General features: G+C 43.0%; 1 protein-coding gene across 2 annotated transcripts in view; it reads right to left on the bottom strand.

Moving 5' to 3' along the window:
• Positions 1-16,508, bottom strand: part of BRSK2 (BR serine/threonine kinase 2) — a 475,468-nt gene that overhangs the window by 18,911 nt on the left and 440,049 nt on the right. For both annotated transcript variants that reach the window (XM_063117117.1, XM_063117118.1), the window contains 3 exons: positions 10,378-10,501; positions 5,903-6,083; positions 4,115-4,204 (listed from right to left, as the gene is read on the bottom strand). In XM_063117117.1, the coding sequence (XP_062973187.1) occupies positions 4,115-4,204; positions 5,903-6,083; positions 10,378-10,501 (395 nt within the window). The remainder of the gene's footprint in view (positions 1-4,114; positions 4,205-5,902; positions 6,084-10,377; positions 10,502-16,508) is intronic.

The following is a 16,508-nucleotide window of genomic DNA, read 5'->3' as shown; positions in this document are numbered from 1 at the left end:
GTGTGTGTGTGTACGCACACGTGTGTGTATTTCTGCTAAAGTCACTGGTTTATACTGTGCCTCCTATGCTGGGTCTTGGATGACCAGCAACCAGAAGGGAGATTGGCACAATAATTGTGTCATGTATGAATATTATCACTGAAGATGGCACCAAAAATTGGAACACGGGAAGATTGGAAACCGACTCTCCAAATTCAGAGAACAACAAGCTATTCTGAGCAGAAACCAAAACCCTCCTAAAGTTTCATCCTGCTTTGTAGTCTTAGGAGAATGCTTCTGGGTTTTTTTCTTATAAATGTGACATTGAGTGCTTGCTAGGGGTTCTTAATTACCCTTGACTAGACCACATTTTTAATTTTAGTGGAAGATTACCACACTCAGCATCCTCTAGAAACTGCTTGGATCCAAGATACTTTCAAGAATTTCTCAGTTTCTGAACTGGAAATTCTTACATTTAGGTCTTCCTCAGAAGTCTGTTCAGGGGAAATTATATCTACAGCCTTTGCTTAAGCTTTCTTTATGATCACTTTCTCAACTGATGGTTTTGTTTTATTTCACAAATAAATTTCAATTTGTTTTATTTCACAAATAAAGATGCTGAAAACTGCAGTTCTATTTAGGAACTGCTGTATTTTGTAAATACCAATGATTGTACTAAAGCTTCTATGTTAGCAAGTTATGAAGATCTTACTACTCAGTAAAGCACTATCTGTTATATAACTTTCCCCTTTATCTCACAGAACATATATAACAGCTCATCAAAATAGTAAACATTTTAAGTTTCCTTAAAAAGAGAGACATGGCATGAATGAGCCATACTAACCTGTTCTAAATATGTTAGTGTCTGACTTATAGATGCTTAACCAATCTTGAAAGTAGGTTTAGCAGATGGCCATCCAGAGCTCCTGACTTGCCCTTAATGTCATAACAATGCAACAGAAGGATGTTGAGCTGCTGAACCTGCTGCCCATTTCCTTTGTTTTCCCTCTTCACCCTCCTGTTATAATAAGTAGGGCTTTAGCCCCACGGCTGAGGGAAAAGGAAGAAAGAAGGACCAGTGAGAAAATGTGGCGGATGCCCAACCTCCCACTGCATTGTTACTCTTACAGGTAAAGTCAGATTCTCTGGGTGGCAACCTGGCAATCCTATTTTGGAAGATGGGACTTGCAACTATGGCTGAAAAGTTTGGAAACCACCGCAGACCTAAAACAGGGCAAGGAAAAAGCAGGAAACTCACTGTCAAGATGGAATGCTACATTATTTGATATTGCCATTTACTGAAAGGGACACACAGGCAGCTAATTCCTTCCCAGAGGAGGAGCCTATTAGAGGAAAGGAATCATTTATGATAACAGAACTGACATCAATGGATTAACCACTATTTGTTCTCACAAACATTAGTTTTAACTAATTGGTACAGATGCTTTCTGTGGGGCAATGCCTCAAAATAATGTACTGGATTGAGACATAGACAAAATTGTAGACATTTCATCTACCTATGCAGACAAGATTCCCCTTCCATCCAAAGATAGGCTGATCCATGGATCCAACGTTCACTAAGCAGGGCAAATATCCATGGAGATGACATTCTCCTGATTCCACTCTGAAATTCATGATCCTACCAGAACTCTGGTGAGTATGAAGGAATGTGTGTATCTAAGATTGCCTGACCAGTGATTATTTCAAGATATGAATTCCCTGTGGCACAGGGGGAGCAATATTGATATGCGTTGCTGCTGAATGCCATTTTAGTAACACATTTCATTTCTAGGACTTCATTTACCTGTGCATTTGAGTTTGTTGCAATTTGCTTTAGATTAAAAGTAATAAGCAAAGTGAGTCCCAAGAAGCAGAAATGAGGATGGGAATGAAAGATACTATCTGGGATGTGTAGGTGTGGCATAGGAAAACACCACTGAAATGAGATACACACACACACACACACACACACACACGGAAAGACTCAATGTCTCTCAATATTGCCATGAGCTTGCAAAGCATGAGAGACAACAGAAAACAGTCCTGTTCTGAAACCCAGGCGAGCCAGTTGAATGAGCTGGCCCATAGCTCAGCAGACCAGGCAGGGTCAGAGGAGGTAGCAAGCATCCCCTCCATGAAGGCATAAGTCCTTGCTGGCGGTGATGGAACTGGAGACACGTTCACAGATGGATCACTCATCTTTAGGGCACATCTGTTGCAATGCACTGTATCAACCCTCTCCCTCTTGCAGTAAATAAACTTGTTCACACAGAGGCCTCCAGTCACTCACCTGTAATGGCACCTGACCTGAAAGATGGGGGACACTACTTTGTTAGCAAGTAAGCTATCTGAACCTCCCAGAGGCCAGAATCAGTACAAATGTTTTGCACTTTAATCTGTGAATTACAGATTAAATTAACATTGATTTCGATTGAGGCTGCTTTTGAACTAAGCAACTCATAGAATACAGCTTGATTTGGAGTTAACCAGGCTAAAAAGACATTCTGGCAAACTGAAATGTCCATCATCTCCTGGCTTCCAGGAATGATAATGATAATGGCATTCCTTTCCATGCTCAGTCAAAGCTCACCTGGCACTGATCCTGGTACCAACTCCCCATTACTCATATCCCATTTAAAAATAGTTGGCAAGCTGTACTCCTAGAAACCACCTCCCTTTGGTGTCATATTTGCTTCCATGTTTCCTCTGCAACCTCAGCCTGGGCTTCTACATAATTTTAAAGTCACAGCCACATACGAAATAAATGTTGCTTGTTAAGAATGCCATCCAATCACAGGGTTTGGTATAGTCTGAATTCACACCGTGTGGTGGCTGATTATTATCTCACTGTGAGTAAGCTGTATAGAAAATAGTGAATCTATCAGCAGTCATCCTGCAGTGCTGAATTCTTGGAATGTACCTTGAGATTCTTCCTCCCCTTATTGATTAAGCACCCCTTCCTTCCTAGAGTAACTGGACGCCTGCAGATGCAAAATCTGACAACCGAATTTAGAGGCCAGACAAATAATCCATCTTGATCACTCTTGGACATCTGGCAAGTATTTCCCTGTCCTTGTTCTCAGCTTTGAACGGCTGTTCATTCGCCCTCATTTGTATGGTAAATTTCTCACATGTTTGCCACCTTGGGGGTGGCTTTAAAGAGCAAGGTGAATTCTCACTGTTCTAGAGAGAAATCCCTTAATAAACATTGAGCACAGGAATGAGAATGTAAACATTTTTAAGAAGAAGTTCTCATTCTAGGTGGATGACAAAACTGTACTTTGGATCTATTTGTATCATATTTTATTTTATTTTTCTCATACACTTCCCATTTTAAAAAGTTTTGCGCAGTTTTGTTTTGCTTTTGCATGGAAGTAGCAAAATCTACTGTCTCCGTGACCTTTAAAGATGGAGCACTGAAGTACAGGGCTTGTGGAAGGTTTTGAGGCAACTGCTATTAACAATATTTTGCCAGTAAAGTGTTTAGGGAATGCTTCACCCTATTGAAGAAAGGAACTAAAGGGCAATCTCAAAGTACTTTGCTCATGGAGTGTGGCATAAATCTGATATAGGCAAGCTTTTTCTTTTCTTTTTTGGGCATTACTCAACAGTTTTAACTTCAATACAGAGAGCAGATAAAATGACATATGGCTTCTTCAGAGATAGTTATTTCCAAAAATTAGTCTTGGTCTAAACTTTCAGCTATTCCTATCTTCTAATAAAAGTCATTTCCCTCAGGAGCTAAATTAGAACATGTTTTCTTTTCTTTTCTTTTAAAAACAATTGCAGAGGGCTCTTTCATCTGATACATTTTAAAGGATGTACATGTATTGGGCAGATTTTGGAATTACATAAACTGCTGATGACACTTCCTGTGGAAAGGGGGACAGATGGCTCTTGGGGCAGGGCAGGGGCAGGCTGGGCTGGGATGGGCGGGGGATGCATTTAGGAAATGGGAAATTGGTGCAAGGCAGGTGGGAGTGGAGCAATGGCAGGGGAGGGTTGTGCGGAGGACTCTTACTGTTCAGTCTGAATGAAACTAGTTTTTAGGTGCAATGTGAGGGGCTATGCTGAGAGTTGCTTCCAATTCATGTCCTTGCTTGAAGCAAAGCACTGAGCTCCGGAAGCTACTTACCTGATAACTGCTGCACTGAAGGCTGGTCATGTGTGCTTAACAATTGTGCCTGAATGGTTTCTACTACCCTCTTAAAGCGACGACTTGGACCTGTGAAAAGACACATCGGACTGTGAGATGAGGCAGAGCTGAAGACGCCTGTGTAATGTAGAAGGAAAGAAGAGAGGGAGGGAGAACCTTTCCCTCAACTTTTCCACTCAGTATTAGACTTCTAGTCCTTAGTTTTGTAAATCTTTCTAATACACTCCTCTACCTTCTCTCTGGTATCCCCATGCCCTTACTGCTCTCATTACATTGCCGCAAAAGCACACTTATTGTCAGCTCCTTCGGTCTCCTTCTTTCACTCCCATTTTTGGCTTTCTTCCCATGCTGCTCCCTATGCTTGTAATAAATTTCAACTGTCTGTTTATCTTATTTCCTTCATTTTCTTCTTTCAAATCCTTTTCTAAAGACTAGCATAGCAAAGCTTTTCCAGAATCAACTTCTGGAGACTTACCTTGCCTGTTCTTCCATGACTGATTCTCCCTTCCTCCACCCCCATAACCTCTTATGTGTCCTTGAGGTTTCTCCTTTCTTGCCTAGCTATAATGAAAATGGCAAAACCTCTGGAAAGGAATGGAATCACTTTTATGTTCTGTATAATACTTTGTTGATACACTATAACAGTTAAACATTATTATTAGTAGATTAGGACTAGCACAGTTGCCATATAGCTTCAAAAAGCTATACTTCCTTCTAAACTAGCTAGATCCTCAGCTTTCCTTTCCACATCTGGAAATCTCATTTGGTATACCAAGCTGGCTCCTATAACACTTGTACTGATTTCTCCCAACCTGCCCAGTTCAAACTCTGCTTAACACTTCTTTAAAAAATACTGCTTAGTTTCTGGGATTTTGTGTAACCCAAATCCTCTAAACAAGGCATGACTATCTATAATCTAAATAACAATCTAGGTCCATAGACAAACAACCCAGCACAACTTATAACCCATAAAGCAGAACACACTTCAGTGCCCAAAGTCGAAGAAAAATGAAGATGGATAATTTTGTAGGAAGTCGATGGTTTTAAAATGGGAGGGGAAAAAATGAGATTGTTAGGTCACACTCAATTATATCCATTTAAAAAGAAGTGGAACAATGATAGGTCTGCCTGAAACAAAGTGCAATGGCATCCTACCTGACTTTGAGCATTGCCAGTCATTTAATGAGGCCTGCCGTGTGTTTGACATCCTATTTTTGCAGTCCCAGGCAGGCAAAAAACAAACAAACAAAAAAAAGATTTACTGAGTCCCTGTTGGGCTGCTAGACATAGCTAGTGGCTAGAAGTGGCTATGTTCAGCTTGGTGGGTCGCAAATTGTGCAGAACCATTCTGCACAGCACTAAAACCTAAATGCATAGCATTTTATTTTATGCACTCAACCCCTAAACTTAATGGAGAATACCAATTTGAAAGCTCACACTTCATTTTTGAAGATAAGTTTGTCTATTAAAATAATTATTTGGCAATGCCTCCAACATGAACAAATTCCCATATGACTGACGCTCACATGTAGAAAAAAAATATCTGTAAATAATCATGTACCCATACCATATACAAATGGAATACTCATACTGTGAAAAGGAAGCCAATTATAGCTTCCTAACACATGTACACACAGCCAAACTGCACCATTTGAACATTTTTGCATACTTGGAAGTACTGCTATCTGTTTAAGAAATTTTAATTTCAGGCAGTCCTCACTACTTTGTCATCCTCCTGAATGCAGGCAGCAACTTTGCGGCAGTTACCTGATAAAAGCGTGAACGTGACTGAGTAGATCCCATTCTCTTTCTGGGCCTCCCCACCTTCCGTGTACGTTATGTCCACTTGGAACTTCACCGGCTTCTGAAAGACAGCGGGGCCACCTGTCGACTTGTACTCCGCACGGAAGCTTGTCTGTGATATGACACTATGACTGAGACTGGGAATCTAGGCCAAAGAAAATAGCAAGAAAAATAAACAAAGGGTACCACTGTAGGATCAGTGGCAACACAACTGTGGAAAAGCAACGTCTTCCTCCCTTAGAATATGAGAGGGGGAATGATGTGGGACTGATTTTTTTTTAAAAAAATAAAAAATAAATAAAACGTTTTCCAATTAAGTCTCAGTAACTGATAATGAACTTCAATTCTGACCCCCTCTTTTTTTTAAAAAAAAACTTATGGTGCATGGTAACAAATCTTCCCGCCCCCCTCCACCTACAGCAATGCCTGCCATTTTGGAAGCCTTTCTTTTAGAATGTGTTTGGCACAGCTAACCCTATACATCAAGTTTATCTCCCTTGCCTATTTTGTGTGGGTGGAATATTGTGCTACTGGCACTGAAAAAAGGGCTCATGGGATTATTGCGCAAATGCTAAAATGCATTTGAGGTATGCACTGACAGAGGGTGCTCCCAGATGGTGGGAAGCTACCAATCAGAGGGTTTAAGGTGTCTTCTGAACAGGGCCTTTATTCTTTAACATGTTTTCTGTGGTAAGAAAATAGATGGAAGCAGCAGAGGGGAAAACACAGGAGGATTAGGAGTGGAAGACGTTGTTGTCTGGACAACTACCACCACCCCACTAAAATTCCATGAATGAGGCAGGACAATGGTGCAATAAAAAGCCTCATCTGGAACCATCTAGATTTAAAAATGATTAATTCTGAACATTAATTTAGTGCTCAAAGAACTTCGCATATATAATCTTCCACATATACAACTGTATAACAACCTTGCAAGGAGGTCAGCATTACTCTGCCGATATGCTGTTAATCACCCTGACACAAGCGCCCAATAATTAATTCAGACTGCAATCCTGTACACACTTATTGGGAATAAGTCCCATTGAACACAGTAAGACTTTCCTCTGAGTAGACTTGTGTAAGATTGCACTGTAAAATACTGAAAACTGAAATTAAATTGACTTTTGTTTTTATATTTATTTCTATTTCACAATTCTCAATTACTACCCTTCTGCTAAAAATTAACCCCAAAGTAAATTGGTTCACTAAAAGATCCATAGTATTTCTTGAGGTGGGACCCAGAGAAGGGGGTGGGGGGAGCTACTAGTTGGGAGGGTAAAGACATTTCCCCAGTATTGCAGCCATAGTGATTTTATGTGTTAATTTATCTCGAGTACTACTGGATTTATAAACTGTGCCCTGAAGAACCTGGAAAATATGCCTAAGAAGATATTATTTTTTTAAAAAAACTTATTGCTTAGGGAAGTTCGTTTAGGAAAGCCAGCTTTGAGGCTGACAGATTTGGGTGAGGAATGAATACATAAAAAAGAAAAGAAAAAATTGCTTCAGTAATGAGCAAAGGCTGGGGGAGAGATTGTGCCATATAAGAACAAAGTGTTAAGTCTAACTTAAGTCCTATTCATTTCAATGGGTCTACTAATATTGGAAACAGCCCAAGGAGTCAAAGTTACCCAACCCTCCAGAGCAGTTTTTTCAGAAAGCACAAGGAACTGGCAGGGAGAATCACCAAAAGTTGCCTCACTCTTTTCAGCTGACAGGATCCTCTGCTGTATCAAAAACCTTCTGTGGAAGGAAGGGGCTCTTTTGTTTGCAGAAAGCTAAGCTAGGATCCAACCCAGGGGCTGCCTATACATGCTCAAAGCCCTGTGGTGGCTTCGAATTGGTGCTGTGTCGATTAAATGGTGCAGCTGCAGTTTCGCAACCAACACGGAGCCTTTCCACAAAGATGCGCAGCAAAAAATTCAGGGATTTACCCCAACATTTTCTGCGGGAGCAAGGTCACCCCAGCTCTTCCACCATCTGACCTCGCTCCATGGCCGATCTAGAGGGGTAGTACTGGTAGATGGTGACCAGTGATGCCAGGAAGAGGGCGAGGGGCAGTGGCTTCAGTACCCAGATGACCACTGGAAACCCCACATTCCCTCCTTGGCGTGGGGATTACCCAATGCCACCCCACAGGAGCGAAACTGCAGTGCTTAGGGGGAATGTGACACCAACTCACCGCCATGAAGTCAGCCCCCAAGTGTCTGTTCCATACTAAAACTACATGGTTAGTATAGAACACTGTTCAGTTGATGCTTCTGCTAGCAGGAGCAAAGTCTGGATCCATTTTATTACGTGTTCACTCAGATTTTACAGAGAATCTAGATAATAGCATTGCCAATATGTTTATTAGTTATAACACATATCATACCCTTCTCCCAAGGAGCTCAAGGCAACAAACATAGTTTTTTCCCTAACCCAAGGTCACCCTGTGAGCTTCATGGCTGGAGTGGGGATTTTAACCTGAGTTTCCCGTGTCCTAATCTCACACCACATTGATGGCTGAAAGCGAGGAGGAGCTGAGGAGCCTTATGACAAAGGTGAAAGAAGAAAGTGCAAAAGCTGGGTTGCAGTTAAACCTCAAAAAAAAACCAAGATTACGGCAACCAGCTTGATTGATAACTGGCAAATAGAGGGAGAAAATGTGGAGGCAGTGACAGACTTTGCATTTCTGAGCGCAAAGATTACTGCAGACGCTGACTGCAGCCAGGAAATCAGAAGACGTTTACTTCTTGGGAGGAGAGCAATGACAAATCTTGATAAAATAGTTAAGAGCAGAGACACCACACTGACAACAAAGGTCCGCATAGTTAAAGCAATGGTATTCCCCGTAGTAACCTATGGCTGCGAGAGCTGCACCATAAGGAAAGCTGAGTGAAGGAAGATAGATGCTTTTGAACTGTGGTGTTGGGGGAAAATTCTGAGAATGCCTTGGAATGCAAGAAGATCAAACCAGACCATACTCCAGGAAATAAAGCCAGACTGCTCACTTGAGGGAATGGTATTAAAGGCAAAACTGAAGTACTTTTGGCCACATAATGAGAAGACAGGGTACCCTGGAGAAGAGGCTGATGCTAGGGAAAGTGGAAGGCAAAAGGAAGAGGGGCCGACCAAGGGCAAGATGGATGGATGATATTCTGGAGGTGACAGACTTGACCTTGGGGGAGCTAGGGGTGGCGACAGCCGACAGAAAGCTCTGGCGTGGGCTGGTCCATGAAGTCACGAAGAGTCGGAAGCGACTGAACGAATAAACAACAAAAAATCTCACACTAACCACTACACAACACCCATGTTGTCTTCCCATCTCTTTTTAGTTGAAATGCACTTCAGACTGCACTGTCCAGTATGGACTGGCAATGTGCTATTGAGGCTTTCTAGGGCTATTGTCCCTTTAATTGCCATCCTTGACCTTTTGTTTTAGAGTGGTCTCTGCTTCACAGCTTCTGGCCTTTTAACTGGTTGTTTCCTGCTCAGTTAAATCAGCATGGAATTCCTGAACCAGCCCTCAGTAAGTTCCTGTTCCTTGGGAAGGTGGTGAGAATTACTGGTTTCCTCTTTACAGTCAGAGTAAATTTAATTAATTTTATTATCACAATTGTATGGTTATGATAATAAAAAATCACAGGGGGTAAAATTAAACAATTGTTCTGGCTGCAAAGAAGAAACCAATGATGAACCCTCCTTCTGCAGGGAATAAAAACTGACCAATTAAGGGATGTTGTGGCTACAACAGTGAACAAGAAGGACTTAATTAAAAGGAAGAAGCTGCTTTAAAATTAAAGGGCAAGGACGAATCTACTAAAGGGGCAGTTGCAGAGAAAAAGAGGGTGTATGGGATACAACTACATAAAATGTAGTTGTATCTTGCCTGTAGAATTGGGTATTGCTGGATTTGTATGGGGAATGTCATGGTTTTTTAAGTGTCACATGGAGCTACTATTTTAATTTCACTTCCAGCTGATTGTAGAAAGCCAATGCCTCACTAGTCTGAAAAGACACTAGTATGGAAGCAAGCCAAATGTCTCTGTAACTAGAGGTTGAGAGACCATAGCCTATCAAGTTTCATGTATCTAGGGTGACCATATGAAAAGGAGGACAGGGCTCCTGTATTTTTAACAGTTGTGTTGAAAAGGGAATTTCAGCAGGTGTCATTTGTATATATGGAGAACCTGGTGAAATTTCCTCTTCAACACAACAGTTAAAGCTTCAGATGCCCTGCCGTCTTTTAAATCTGGTCACAGTATAGCTGCAGTATAGCTCCTGCAGCTTTAACTGTTGTGAAGAGGAAATTTCACCAGGTGCAACATGCATACAAATGATACCTGCTGAAATCCCCTTTTCTATGCAACTGTTAAAGATACAGGAGCCCTGTCCTCCTTTTCATATGGTCACCCTAATGTATCTATGTAGGTTTGTTTATGACGTTATGTACTTACCGAGAGGAATGCATGAACAATGTCAGCCTTGATAGAACTCAGGGGTTTGTCCTTAATAACCACGAAGATCTGTTCTTCTTTCTCTAGGTTGATAAAGTTACCAAACCAGGATTTTTTGGCAAGCCTGATCAAGCAAGGGTAGGGAGGAAAAGAGAAAGAAAAACAGAAAGCAAAAAGAAGATTAAGAGAAGCATTAGCAACCAACAAAGAATCATTGTACTCAGCTAACTAGGACTTAGCTACACTGTGTTTTGATATAATTCATTGTGTCAAGAGACTTTCATTTGCTCGGATATAGAAAACCCATTAGCGATTCATGTGGCTTTACTACAACAGAATGTATGATTAGAAACAGAAAGCCAGCTACTGCTCAAGTAAATCTAGAAGAGAAAAGCAGTAATGGATACAGCTGTGAAAAAGCTTTACAAGGTATAGCAGGGAGCAGAATAAGGAGGATATTGGTAGAACCCTTCGTGTGTACCATTATATGCACACACAGCTACAGCCAGTGCACATTCTGCTTGTCTGCACATTTTCCACACAGGCAGGGAATTTTCCCTCTGGCACCCTAAGAATCCCAGCTTGCAGTGTTCATTGACAGCCCCATGGACAGCTTATTACAACCATGTAGTCTTGAAGTTATTAATTAACAGTCATATCACCCATTTCACACACAAAAGAAAAATTAAAGAGGGATTTGGGTTTTTTTTTAAGAAAAGCAAGTTGATATTAAAAAAGAGAGCAACTACCTTTGTCAGCTGGCCTGACTAGTAAAGCAAATTCACAAAGTCACAATTTGGTAAATCTCTCCCTGTCCCTCCATTAAAATGGGGTGAGAAAGCACAACTCTCTAAAATATTCATAAGAAGCTATAAATGTCCACAAGCCAAAGATTAGCATGGGGAACACTAAAGAGAAAGGGCCACTCATTTAAGAGGGTTATTAAGAAGGCTGGAGTAGACTATGTAAGGACATTACATATTGATTTGCTTGTGTCCTTTTAGTGACTCTGTAGAACAATCAAGGCAAACAGTCCTTGCGTATTAAAAGCTGAGTAGATATTTATATCTAGTTATCCATCTAACCCACCCAATCCCTTTAGATTTGTATCAACCTTAGGGCCACTCTATGCATTATTCCCATTGCAAACATAACAAAAAATGGATTGAGTGATTTTTTTTTCACTGCGGGGACAAGGATCACATATCAGATGCATGATGCTTGTTGTTGTTGTTGTTGTTGTTGTTGTTGTTGTTGTTACTATTTATATACCATCCCATAGCCAAAGCTCTCTGGGCAACTTACAGAAAATAAAACACTGAAACTTTAAGAAAACAGATATACAAAATTTTAAAACAGTAAAGACATAAAACATATAATATACAGAGACAATATCCGTTTAAATGGATATTGATCTGGGGTCAGTTAGAAAGCTCAACATATGCTGTTAAATGCCTGGGAGAAGAGAAAAGTCTTGACTTGGCAATGAAAAGATAACAATGTTGCCGCCAGATGAGCCTCATCGGAAAGATCATTCCATACTTGGGGGCCACCACTGAAAAGACCTCTCCCTTATTGCCATCCTCTGAGCTTCCCTCAGAGCAAGCACCAGGAGGAGGACCTTAGATGTTGAGCATAGTGTATGGGTAGGTTCATGTTGAGAGAGGCGTTCCGTCAAGTATTGTGGTCCCAAGCCGTGTAAGGCTTTATAGTTAAAACCAGCTCATGCCACCTTTCATACATTACAAGCCACATGCTTTATTAAGTGGAGAATCTTTTTCTCCTGTATAAAAAGGGGGCAGGCAGACTTTCCCACGTAGCAAAAGATTCTTTCCATTCTTTCATATTGCTTATACTGTTTCAAGTGCTGGTGCTAAGAACACTGTGCTATGAGAAAAATTACCACTGCACCAAAAAAGAGGAGGCCGCATACATTCTCTGATATTCAACATTAATGGTGCAAACCTAAGCATGATTACTCAGATGTAAGACCCTCTAAGTTCAATGGGACCTATTCCCTAGCAAGTGTGCTAAGTACAAATGTTTTAACTGAAATAGTGCATTATTTTCTTTCTAGAGTGCTGCCAACTAAGCACTGGATTAGAACACTAAACTAGGGCCCTTGCTTCTCTAATAAACTCTTAAAACATAGAAGATTTGATTTAAAAACCTTGCAGACCATTTTGTTAAATTAGAACTGGGAAATGCAGGTTGCTTACCTGTAACTGTAGTTCTTCGAGTGGTCATCTATGCATTCACACATATGGGCTCTGCGCCTGTGCGGAGACCTGAACCGGAAACTACTATAGCTTAGGGAAACGTTTTTGGCGGGAACCCCTCCCCCACGCTACCGCGCATGTCCCTGGGGTTCCCGCCCTTACCTCAGTTTACAGGAGTCCGACATTGTGCCCCCATAAACATGAGTGTAATCTAAATAAAGTCAAGTCAATTTATACATTTAACTGTGTCATTTGTAATTTTCACACCACCAAGTGGGGATGGTGGGTGGGTTGTGTGAATGCATAGATGACCACTCGAAGAACTACAGTTACAGGTAAGCAACCTGCATTTCTTCATCGTGGTCTCTATGCATCACACATATGGGCGAGTAGCAAGCTAACATACCTTGGAGGTGGGTTGGTGTATTATTTCAACACTTCCGAAAGCACCGTCCTTCCAAATGAACAGTCCTGTCTGGATCGAGTGTCCAAACTGTAATGCTTGACAAATGTGGAAGGGGTGGACCAAGTTGTGGCTTTGCAAACGTCCCGAAGTGGAACACCCCTGTTGAAAGCCACAGATGTTGACATCGCCCTGGCAGAGTGAGCTGTCACAGGACGCTGTATGTCTAGTTTGGAGATAGAGTAGGCAAGTTCAATTGTCTCTACAATCCAGTGTGACAACCGCTGGCATGACACTGGAAGTCCCTTAAAAGGCTCACCATAACATATAAACAATTGTTTGGATTTCCTAAATTTCTCAGTCCTCGAAAAAGCGAGAGCCCTCCTAACGTCCAACATGTGCAGAGATGCGTCTGCAGGCGTTGTAGGATTTGGAAAAAATGCTGGTAAGACAATGTCTTGGGCCAAATGAAAAGGTGTCACCACCTTAGGTAGGAACGATGGGTCTGTTCGCAACACAACCCTGTCACTATGAAAAATTGTATAGGGAGCATCTATCCTCAGAGCTCTAAGCTCACTAGGGCGCCTTGCCGAGGTTATGGCAACCAGGAACACAGTCTTGAGGGTCAAGAGTCTCAAATCCGTTGTGGCCATGGGCTCGAACGGTTTCCTAATCAGCGCGTGTAGCACGACTGATAAGCTCCATGAAGGTATGATGTTCCTAGTTGTCGGCATCGTATTTCTAAGTCCTTTCAGAGATTCCTTCGAGGTGGGGTGAGTGAAAGGTGAAAACCCTTCCACACCACTGTGAAAAGCTGTGATGGCGGCTAGATGGACTCTGATCGAAGAAAGTCCTAGTCCTGCTCGGTATAGTGAGAGCAGATATTCAAGAATCACTAAGATGGGGCAAGTCTTAGCTGTGTGATTCGTTTCTAGTGCAAACTTAGAAAATCTATGCCACTTAGCCGCATATGATTTCCTTGTCGAAGGCTTCCGTGATGCCGTCAAAATGCTCTGTACAGTCAATTGCACTGTACGGGAGAGTGTGGTGTTATCCTCCACGCCGTCATCTTGAGCGTCGAGAGGTCCGAGTGTCGAACCTTGCCCTGGTGTCGAGACAGGAGGTTCGGTATCGACGGTAATTTGATGTAGTCCCCTCTCAACAGTCGAAGGGCGTGAGGGAACCACGGCTGTTGAGGCCACCACGGCACGATTAGAATACAGTCCGCTTTGTCTGCCTGTATCTTGGCCACGACTCTTGTCAGGAGTGGGAATGGGGGGAAGATGTAGAGCAAGTCCCCTGCCCACGTTCTTGTGAAGGCATCTCCTAGCGAGTTCCTTCCTCTTCCTGCTCTGCTGCAGAATCAGGTACAGACTGCATTTTCTGCGGTTGCAAAGACATCGACAGGAGGGCGGCCCCAGTACCGAAAGAGATAATCTCTTACTTCGGTATCGAGCTCCCATTCGTGGTCGACGTGGAAGGACCTGCTGAGGGAGTCCGCGACGATGTTCTCCTTGCCCGCTATGTGGATCGCAGTCAGGTAAGTCTTTCTCTTTATGTACCAGTTCCAAATTCTGAGTGCGGATCGGGTCAAGGGATGTGACCTTGTTCCCCCTTGTCTGTTTATGTAGCAGACTACCGTGGTATTGTCTGTTGCGATTAGTGCATTCTTGCCCTCGACGATTTGAGTGAACGCATTCTCTACTGCCAGGAGTTCCAGATGATTGATATGCTCCTCTTTCTGTTGAGGAGGCCATTGGCCCTGGGCAGTGAACGAGTTGCAGTGGGCTCCCCACCCGATGAGAGAAGCATCGGTCGTAATGGTCACCGACGGTGTCTCTTGTAGAAAAGGAACTCCTTCCAGGAGGTTTTCCATCGAGAGCCACCATCTCAACGACGCCCGTACCTGTCTCGGTATCGAAAGGTAGGTTGTGCGGGCATTGCGTCGAAGGTTGAACGTCCCCAAAAACCAGCTTTGAAGGACCCTCATTCGCAGTCTCGCGAATCTGACAGCGGTGGTCGCTGCCATCAAGCCCAACAATCTTTGGATTGTCCATGCCGAGGGTCTTGTTTGAGTTTCGATATCGAGGATGAGGTCCCGAAGAGTCCTTGCTCTTGTTACCGGGAGATATGCTCTTCCATTTCGAGATGATAAAGTCACCCCTATAAAGTCTATTGTCCTTTGAGGGGTCAGTATGGATTTCTCGTCGTTGACCCAAAGTCCTAGGGAATCTAGAAGGTTGAGAGTCGTGACTATGTTCTGCTGGAGCGTATAGCTGTTCTCCGCCACCAGAAGCCAGTCGTCTATATATGGATCAATGTGAATCTCATTTTGTCGTAGATGTGCGCATACAACCGCCATCACCTTCGTGAAAACCCTCGGTGCTGTCGCGAGGCCGAAGGGAAGAACGGTAAACTGGAACTGCTGGGTGCCGATGGAGAAACGCAGGTAAGTTTGATGCGATTTCCTGATGGAGATATGGAAATACGCATCCTTCAGGTCTACCACCGCAAACCACACCCCCGTATGCAACAGCTGAAGAACGGAAGCAACTGTTGTCATACGGAACTTCTTCGGGGTGATGTACTTGTTCAACTGTCTTAAGTCCATAATCGGTCGAAGACCCCCATCCTTCTTCGGGACCGTGAAGTAGCGTGAGAAGAACCCTTGGTTGATCTCCTCTGCGGGTACAGGCGAGATGGCTCCCTTCGCTAGTAGGGTTTGTACCTCGAGCAACAGAGGAGGGGATGGCGCTGTTACTTTCACTCCCGAAAAGAGAGGAAGGGTATCGAACTCAATGGCGTACCCCGTCTCGATGATAGTGAGCACCCAGGAGTCAGATGTTATGGACTCCCATTGGTGGTACATGGGTGCTAGACGGTTGATGATGGGTAGTAGGCCTGGGGTAGGGAAGTCAAAGGCGCTGCCTCTTGGTAAAGTCAGGCTGACGTCTGTTTTGCTGGTAGCGGCCCTGGTAGGGCCTCTTTCTTTGAAGCTGCTGTTGCTTGGCTGGCTGCTTGTCATATTGGGGTCGTTGTTGTAACTGTGGGTAAGGCTGTCTTGTCCAGCGCCTCTGTTTGTACTGAGGCGGAGGTTGAGAAAACCCCATCTTTCTAGCCGTTGTGCGGGCTTTGTATATTGAGTCCAAGGACTCATCAGTCTTGGTGTTAAAGAGGCCCTCACCATCGAAGGGAAGACTCTCTATCCTTGTTTTAGTTTTATTCGCCAAATTGGCCGATCTCAGCCAAGCATGGCGTTGAAGTGCTACTGAGCTCATCATGGACTTTGAATGTGAGTCTGTCTGATGCCTTGCGGAATTCAGCTGTAACCTCGCTATGGCTGTGGCCTCGGATTGAAAAATCCTCGCCAGCTCGTGTTTGTCATCGGGGAGATGGTCACACAGTGTGCCTATTTTTTCCCATAGAAAAATCTGTTATCGCGCTATGGTAGCTTCGTAAGCCGAGGTGCGTATTCCTAATGATGATGAGGCATAGACTCTTCTGCCAAG

Source organism: Elgaria multicarinata, chromosome 2, assembly GCF_023053635.1.
Source record: "Elgaria multicarinata webbii isolate HBS135686 ecotype San Diego chromosome 2, rElgMul1.1.pri, whole genome shotgun sequence".
In the NCBI taxonomy this organism is placed as follows: Eukaryota; Metazoa; Chordata; class Lepidosauria; order Squamata; family Anguidae; genus Elgaria; species Elgaria multicarinata.
Note: the sequence above shows the minus strand (reverse complement) of the source record. Positions and strands in the feature narration are given on the sequence as shown.